The 9143-nt window shown below is 47.6% G+C and overlaps 1 protein-coding gene across 1 annotated transcript in view; it reads right to left on the minus strand.

Annotated features, from left to right (window-relative positions):
* The window catches only part of MAP2K1 (mitogen-activated protein kinase kinase 1), a gene marked incomplete at its 5' end in the record, with an annotated part of 77661 nt that overhangs the window by 62648 nt on the left and 5870 nt on the right, over positions 1–9143 (minus strand). Inside the window, 2 exons of the mRNA XM_082256270.1 lie at positions 3357–3434; positions 3859–4005. Of these exons, the coding sequence (XP_082112396.1) occupies positions 3357–3434; positions 3859–4005 (225 nt within the window). The remainder of the gene's footprint in view (positions 1–3356; positions 3435–3858; positions 4006–9143) is intronic.

Consider the following 9143-nt stretch of genomic DNA (forward strand, 5'->3'; position numbering starts at 1 on the left):
CTGTATATGAATTCTGTGTGACTGTTCAATAAACAGAAGATTCTAGTACAAGCTAAGTTGTCGGCTAGCTTTGTATGGGGGGCGGCTGGAAAATCTGATATCTATGTTCACGACTGGGAGGAAGCCGTATACTGACAGAAGCCCACAAAAAGTGTGGGTCGCGGTTCCGTTACATTAAGTATCTGTCTTTCACTTCCAGTGACAGTGAGTACCGTCACAATGATACTTAAGGCCAACTTCTGATCAATGTCCTGTTGAAGAAAGGTTAAGATCTGAGCCACAGAAAAGGATCAAGGATGAGCGCCAATCAACTCACACCAAGAAATGTATGCTTTCCACGCACAATGGTATATCTTGCTGGAAGACGACTTCCTCGCCTTCACCATAGTAGGGATCACTGATCCAGACAGACCGCTATCCCTCAGTACCTGGCTTTCAATAGCTAAGCTATTAAAACCAGTGACTGTAAAGCAGGATAGTAGATCCGCCCTTGGGACAACTGGTCTTCTCTGAGAGGAAGCCCCCAAGGAATGTTTATGGCAACCAGACTGATTGGAAGATCCTCGCCCTCGATTCCTCGCAGGAATTGTGGGAGAAGTCTGAGTCGAGGATGATACTGGCCTTCCAGTGGCCCTTGGACACCTGCCAGAGGAACTCGTGATCTCACCACGAGCCTCGGTATCCTCCTGTGTATCCGAACCTTCTAAAGGAGCTGCATGTAGGACTGTGCAAACAGAAGTGTCTTGAAGGTCGATACCGCCGGACTCAGAACCTGTATGTAAATTGGGAGAGAGAACTATTTGTGTGATAGCAGCCGGTGAATCACGGCCTATGGTTCCAGAAGTTTGTCCAGAGGAAGGACCACGCTGGTTAGAATTGGAATCAGATTTAGGTAAATCATTTCCCTGGATAGGGGGGACCTTAGGTAGTTCGGACATCGCCTGAACCTTTGCAGGAATTAAATAGGCACAAGGAGACTCCGGACCGAAAATACCTGAAAAGGACAAGCTTTGTCCCCCTTTCCGAGTACCCCCAAAAGAAGAATTTAGTGGATCCCCTTGATGCTCATGGAGGAGGTCCATGAGGCTGGAAACCAGTGAAGATGTCCCCCCACCCCAATAATGGGTAAGGGCAGACCTTCATGCTGAAGGGGTCTTCTCTGGGGGTCTGGAGAAGCAAGCGCTAGGCTTACCAGACCAAGGATGCTTGGAACCTCCCAGGGAAAATTTGAAAGATCTATTTCCCTTATTCTCTGTCCCAGAAGCACAAAATAATTTTTTATGTGCTGAGAAGGAGGGCCCCGGCTGCGATGAGGCTCCTTCCCTTTCCTAGACTATGGCAGGAAGGTACTCTTCCCCCCCACGATACCCTTAATGAGGTCATCCAGGGTAGCCCCAAACAGGCGATTAGCCTTGAAAGCGCAGATCAATGAGAGCTTTCTTAGAGACTTGGTCTGCGGGCCAATTCTGAAGCCACACCACGCGCCTAATCACCACTGCTGAAATAGAAAGTTTGGAAAGCAAAGGAGCTGTATCCAAAGCTGCATCACATGGACAAACTGGTCCGCTAAATCCACATAAGCAGTGGGAAGCTGCTCACCCCCCCAGGCCCTGGTGCAAAAGCTTGGCCCATTCAGTAAGGGTCTGAGACACCAGGGCTGAGGCAAAGACTGGCTGCAATGTCGAACCAGCCATAGTAAACATGCTGCATGCCACAGCCTCCGCTTTCCTGTCAGCCGGGTCCTTAAGGACGGGGATTCCACTACTGGGATCATGGTTGCTTTATTCAACCTGGAAACAGGAGGGTCCACCACCGGTGGACAGGTACACTTTTTTAAAAAAGGACTTCCCAAAAGGGTAACGTACAGCAAAACATTTGGGGACCACAAGGGGTAATTTTGGTTGTTCCCTTTCCTTACCAAACGACACAGCCACATACGTGGCTACATCAGCCGCATCCTCCATTTTTAAAGTCTCACGCACTGCAGTGATAATTACGTCTACCGGCTCTTTTTAATTCCTCACTATTAGATGGATCTGGGGGTGTGATATTAAGCCCCCCTGGATGGGCCGCGTCCACGGTGGCATCAGACTCAGAATCAGATGAGACAGACTGAGCAGGGAAAGGCCGTGGATGCTTCCTTCTGGGCCTTTGCTCACACACCACTTCCACCCGGGACACTAAGGACTGCAGGACCACCGTCAGTGCAAACATGGGAAGCTGGGGTTCAGAGGAACCTGCCACCTCCATGAGGGGGGTCAGTGGGAGAGATGTGATCCTGAGGCTCCATAAGGAAAGGAAGACCCCCCCCTGAAGGTAGGACACACATTAGGGGAGACTCCGCTGTGCTGGGATCCCCCTGCAATATACCCACACTGCAAACAGTAGGGCATGCACCCAGGGGTCTCCTATACTGCAACCCCTCCAGACTACCAGGGCAGGACGTACATTATCCCAGGACCCTTACAGAGTGGGGATAGCGGGGGAGACCCCAGGGGTCTCTGCGGCATCCTCTGCCCTAGGACCCCCACTAAGCTCCAGGTCCAGACATGGGGGGGGGGGAGGGAGTGGGGGGGGAAGGCCAGCTTATTGAGGGATTTAAGGACAGAAGGAGGGAACCTGCAGGCAGGTGTGACCGTCCCTGGAGGGGACTGTACTTACCCTTTTATGGTGTGGGTAATGCTCCACACAGAATCCTAGCCAACGAAGTAGGGGAGCTGTCGGCCAAAGAACCGCTGCGACTCACCCACACCCAGTCGTATGCGACCCTGCGAGACGTTTAACTCAAGGGCCAGCCTCTGTCTGTGAGTCTATGTCACGGCCGACCTAGGGCATAGCTGCGGTCTGCACGCTGGCTGGGCTGGGGGGACCACTGGATCTAGATTACCCAGCCCGGCAGTTGATTGTAGATCTCCCAAGAGAAAAAACAAAAAACAAAAAAAGATGTAAGGAAGGAGAAAATAATTGCTGGGACCAGAGATCCCAGCCGGGAACCTAGGTCCTTACTCGTGACTAGACAGAATAAAACGAATTAGCTAGAGCAGAGGAGGAGGGTTATATACCAGCTGAGGACAGCTCATGGGTGTAGCCAGGTGTTTTTTGTTCTGCCTAGTCCTACTCCTGGAGGAGGCAATATAAACCCACTAGTTACGATTTATGGAGCGTTGTGTCCACCAATGAACGAAAGAGAAAGCCCATTTCCATGAGGCCGCATATATGTGTTACATTGGCAGGAAGGGGTTCAAGTACCAACCTAGAGCTGATGCTTCCACCACAGCATTTTAGAACTGGGATCTATGACCAGATGATACTCATCCCCTGCCTGCACAGCATAGATAGACATACACAATACTCACTGCAATGCTGACTTTTCCCAATATTTTCTCTGGGATTTTTCCTGCTTTCTTCAACACCTGATCGAGTGAACCGCCATCCTGAGGGAATGGAAACACGGTAATTAAATAAAATTCTGCTAAGATCTTCTGAAATACACAATACGCTCACTCTGAGCACTCCAACCCAACCTTTTCTACAAGAAGTCTGAGGTCCAAGAAAAAAAAAAAATGTATTTTGCTATACACACAAGTTGCGTCAACAATACAAAGATTATCACAACTATAAAAAGAAAAAAAAAAGCTAGCAGGTATTGGATGAAGGTACCTGGTAGCAGCTTTCCTTGCACTCTTCTATTGCTGAATACCTGGCCATTTAGAATGGGCAAAGCTCCAACACTTCCAGGTGGTGCACCAAGCTTGTCTTCTCTTCTCCATTGAGCCACCACCATTATGGGATCCTCTCTATTATTCACAGCCCTGCACCAATCCTGTCATTCCCACACGGTTCATATTCTTAACTCACCATATGCTCCATGCAGATACTGATCTCTCCATCACTGTAGAAAGCGCCATAGAAGCCCACAATATAAGGGGAGTTGCACTCGTGTAAAACCTGCAGTTCTCGGATAATCTGGCTCCGGATTGCTGGTTTTATCTCCAGGTGAATCAGCTGTAAGGGAAGCAAATGATTAGAAATGAAGACCTTCAATGATGGACTTTTGTAACAATGTATTTATTTTGGTTAAACTAGAACGACTTGTGTCTTTTTTTTTTTTTTCAACCTTATTAACTACACCAATCAGCCATAACATTATTACCACCCACTATAGCCTGTTCAGGCATTGACTCCAGTAGACCTCTGAAGGTATGCTGTGGTACCAGCCATTAACCCACCAGTAGCAGATGCTGTAAAGTGGTTGTATAGGGTGAAGGTTTTTTACCTTCATGTATTCTATGCATGAAGGAAAAACCTTCAGTGTGCCCCGCAATCCCCTCAATACTTACCCATGCTCAATCTCGATCCAGCAATGTGCACGAGAGCAGCTCTCCCTGGTCTCTCCCCCCTTCATATTGGCTGAGACACAGCAGCAGGAGCCAATGGCAGTCACAGCCAGTGAGGAGAGAGTGGAGGGCAGGACTGAGCCATGCTCTGTGTATCCCATAGACACTGAGAGCCGGCTCGGGAGTGAGGATGCTTGCTCAGGGGGGCAAGCTGCTTGCTCAGGGGGGAACCCAGCGAGGGGCCAGAAATGCCAGCGGAGGACCCAAAAAAAGAGGAGGATTGGGGCTGCTCTGTGCAAAACCATTACACAGAGCAGGTATAATGTGTTTAGTATTTAAAAAAGGGAAAAAAATAAATAACCTTTAGAGCCCATTCACATTGAGGCTACACGACTTCTGGGGGCGACCTGTGAAGTCGCGTGCACTGCTGTGCACCGCGACTTCGGCACGACTTGCAGAGACTTCACATAATGGAAGTCTATGCAAGTCGCTCCGAGGTCGCCCCAAAGTAGTACAGGACCCTTTTTCTAAGTGGGAGTGACTTGTGTTGCTCCTATTAGAACGGGTCCTGTACTACTCAATGGACCGCGACATACCGCGACTTGTCAGGCTGACAAGTCACCTGACAAGTCGCGCTAATGTGAATGGGCTCTTAGGCTCTATTCAAACTTGTGGAACTTGTCATGCAACTTTGGACATCAAAGTCATTAAACTCATTCCCCATGTTTTCCAATGATAATTGATAACCATTCATAAAATGAGATGGTATAACTCCTGGTCTGATGACGAGGGGTGTAAGGGAAACCATGCTGTGGATTTCTTCACCGCAGAGCTATGCTGGTTAATTAAACTCACAGGAAAATTTCGAACGCTAAAACCTGAAGAAGTAAGACCCAATATATAGCTCCTCCAGAAGTGGTCTGTCCAGGCCCGCAGTGACTGCTCTCTTCACAAGAGTATGTGAAGAGTGTCCCACAACGGGGATGCCATTAAAAGGCACTGGGACAGACAAAGGAGCCCACTACTCTGAGAAGTACAGGGTAAGTAGGGGCAATACACAGGGGTTCAAAGTCCTGTTGGTGTGGAGGACAGCCAATCTTGGACCCAAGTTGACCTGGAAGGTCAGGGAGTTCCTCTGGAGAAGGCAAGGGATGACATGTGGGGGTACTAGTTACCACAAATGACCTTACATGCCCCGTGGAAAGAGGATTTTTCAGAAGAGGTTGGCAGCCAGGATAAGACATAGCTCCAGAGTTTGAATGGACACAGGAACTCGAGCCAAAGCCCCTAAGTTGAGGAAACCCTGAAGCTGAAGGGGAAGTTATGTTAATCTGTGCAGAGGTGCATAGGAGAGGAGGATAAATAGCTGAAGTGTGTGCCAGAGGAAAAGGATTAGCCTGAGAACATAAATGGGTGTTATCTGCACCTGAATTCCAAAAGAACAAACTATGCAAGGACCCACAAGGATTAACAGCCACTAGGAAAATTGAAAGCATGGTATTCTGTTGACTTTCCTTGGACTTCTTACACTTCAGTAAAGGCCTCTTATAACAAGACAGGGGACTTGGCCCCACCCAAAGAAGCCAAGGGGAACGCCAATAAGATAGACCCTTTAACCATAGGGTATTAAGGACTCCAGATTGCAGACAATCTGGGCCCTCAGAAGGTACAGAATAAATTTCACTGGGACCATTAGGAAAGCTTGAGCCAGGGTCATCCATTAGCAGCGAGACTAATCCCTCGGTGTCTTGATACAGACAGGTTATAACCACGTGGCATTGATGCAACCAAGGTTAAGATACAAGGCAAGGTCAGAAATAGGCACAAACCCAGACAGTTGGTGGCTGATAAAGGTCTGAAAGCTGGAGGTGACCAAAGTTACTGAATACAAGCAGTAGTAGCAAAAGGGAGATTGGAGGTCCACAAAATTCTTGCAAAGCAGGAGCAGCTGTTGGACAATGCTTTCAAGACGCTAAATGGCAAAAAAGAGTGAACGAGTGCCACTCCACCCAGCAGAAGACATCAGCACTCAATCCAACAGCATAAATGGGTGTTATCTGCACCTGAATTCCAGAAGAACCAACTACGCAAGGACCCACAAGGATTAACAGCCACTAGGAAAATTGAAAGCATGGGATTCTGCTGACTTTCCTTGAACTTCTTACACTTCAGTAAAGGCCTCTGAAATCAAGCCAAGGGACTTCGCCCCACCCAAAGAAGCCGAGGGGAACACCAATAAGACTATAACTATAGGGTAATAAGGACTCCAGATTGCAGACAATCGGTGCCCTCAGAAGGTACAGAATAAATGTCACTGGGACCATTAGGAAAGCTTGAGCCAGGGTCACCCATTAGCAGCGAGACTAATCCCTTGGTGTCTTGATACAAACATGTTCTAACCACTTGGCATTGATGCAACTAAGTTTAAGATACAAGGCAAGGCCGGAAGTACTCACAAACCCAGACAGTTGGTGACTGATAAAGGTCTGAAAGCTGGAGGTGACCCAAGTCAGTGAATACAGAAGGGAGATTGGAGGTTCACAAAACTCTTGCAAAGCAGGAGCAGCTGTTGGACAATGCTTTTACGAATCTAAAGCCCCGTACACACGTACTGATTGTCGGCCGAACGATCGGCCGTCTTTTGTCCAGGGCTGTCGTGTCTGTTGAAAACTGCAAAAGACTGCACACGAATTTTGTCGGCCAACAACAGCCGACTGCAGAAGTGATGTCATGTGCTGGTTAACTTTCCTTGTCTTTTCTTTTCTGAGCATGCCCAGTCTTGCTAATCTGCTGTCTGTCGGCCAAAATCTGTACTGACTGGCGAACAATCGGCCAACAAAAATTTTAATGCCTGCACGACAGATTCTGTTCGGCCGAAAATGCGCTGTTGGAAGCATCATACTAACAAGCCTACAATCGGCCAATCGGTCATCGGCCGAATATTTACGGCCGACAATCGGTACGTGTGTACGGGGCTTAAATGGCAGAAAGTGAAAGAGTGCCACTCCACCTAGCAGAAGACGTCAGCACTCAATACAACAGCACTAACCCCTTCCATGGTAAAACAAGGTGTGACAGGAAACTGGCGCCCAGTGGTGCAATAATGAGGTAGCTCTTAGTACTCGGCCCAATCAGCTTACTTACAGAGCAAATCTTCAGAAACAGTAAGCGCAGCTGCAATGCAAATGGCTCTGGGCCAGGAAATTGCTCTGTGGCCAACTTCTTACCAGAACAGGGTCTGGAGAGGTTCTATGCTGGCCCCACAATGTCCAGTCCATCCATAGATAGGCTGAGAAAAGGCTAATCGGAATAGCAGCCATATGGGGGCCACCAAGTAGCAATGTAGTGGTGAGTCTTGACTTGAGGGGAAAAAAAAAAAAATCTCAAAATGAAGCAAAAATGACCAGCGGAGCTAAATAAATAAAGAGCAACCCTCCTAGGACATTAGGGGGAAAAAAATAAGGCATATTGGCTAGGGGAGAGGTTATTCCTTGGGTAGCCTATAGATTTTTATGCTTGTTTGTCCAATTGACCAGACAGTGCAAGACTTCCTATAACCCTCAAAAGACGAGAATGACACAATTAAACAACCTATGTGAACATTCTTATCTGCCAATAGGGGTTGTAATTTTCTCCTTTCCACTTTTGTGAATCAAAAACCTCTGCTAGACAGCATAGCCAGAATGGTGATCCTTTAATTAAACCAAGCAAAAAGAAATATAGTGGTGTCCCCTCCCAGCTTCGACCTGCTGATTGGACAATTAAGGAGCAGCAACATACCAATTATGTTGTCAACTCTGGCCTCCTGTCTGAAGGTTTCCTGTTAACAAATATACAATCAGCAGAGCCCTATTGACTGCTTGTGCAGACTTTCCCTCTTCCAATCTGAGGCTGTTGTGCAGAGGATAAGAGGAAAATTACCTTAAGTCAGTATGGGGAATGTATGGTAGTTGTATGTAAAAATACATGTATTTTAATGGAACACACAACTGTATAGAATCTTTAAAAATGTTCCCAGTCTATATTCCCATTGGAAATGCAATCAGATTTAAAGTGGAACTTTACCTATAACAACTTGATAAAAATAACATTCTTTAACAAGAAACATACATTCCACATTAATAAATATGCTACCAAAATTAGTGTGTGCTGTAAATTGCCACAGTATTTTTTTCTGTTTCTTCTTGCTGGAGGCTGCCATTTTGCTGAAGCCCAGAGGCCTTGAGCAGCAGTTATTTTAGGATGTCAGCATTTTGGCTTCTACAAATTTGGCACAGTGCCCAACGCTCTATCTTGGCCTAGGCGGCACTTTGAAGGGGGGGGGGGGGGGGGCGACAAAAAAGCCACCCTCGCATGAAAAAAAAAAAATAGCCTCCTTCCGGCTCCTGCACAAAAAGAGTCCCCACGGCTTGCGCTACATTTTCAGTGTAGTGCCAGTCTTGTGGGCCGGACTGGGCCAGGTGGCAGGGCCTAGGAGACAAAATCGATCTGGCGCCCCAATAAAGCGGCCACACTGCTGCCAGTATGATAATACTGGCCGGCGGGCGATGAATGGCCTGAGGTTTGGACAGATCGGCGGCCACACTTAATACAACTGCGGCCGCCAATACTAGTAAGTGTGGCACTGGCAGCAGGTCTTAGCAGCCTAATGCTCTGCCTACCCTCCCCTGCAGCATATCTGGCTTTTGTAGTCTTCTGGATGAGAAGTAGAGCTGGAACATATACTTTTTTTGCTCATGGTTTTTGCAACCTGCTGATTTGTCTTAGGTTTTCTCTATAGGAACATCTTAATGGCAGTTAATCCTG

This window comes from Pelophylax lessonae (assembly GCF_965119305.1).
Source record: "Pelophylax lessonae genome assembly, chromosome: 4".
Classification (NCBI taxonomy): Eukaryota; Metazoa; Chordata; class Amphibia; order Anura; family Ranidae; genus Pelophylax; species Pelophylax lessonae.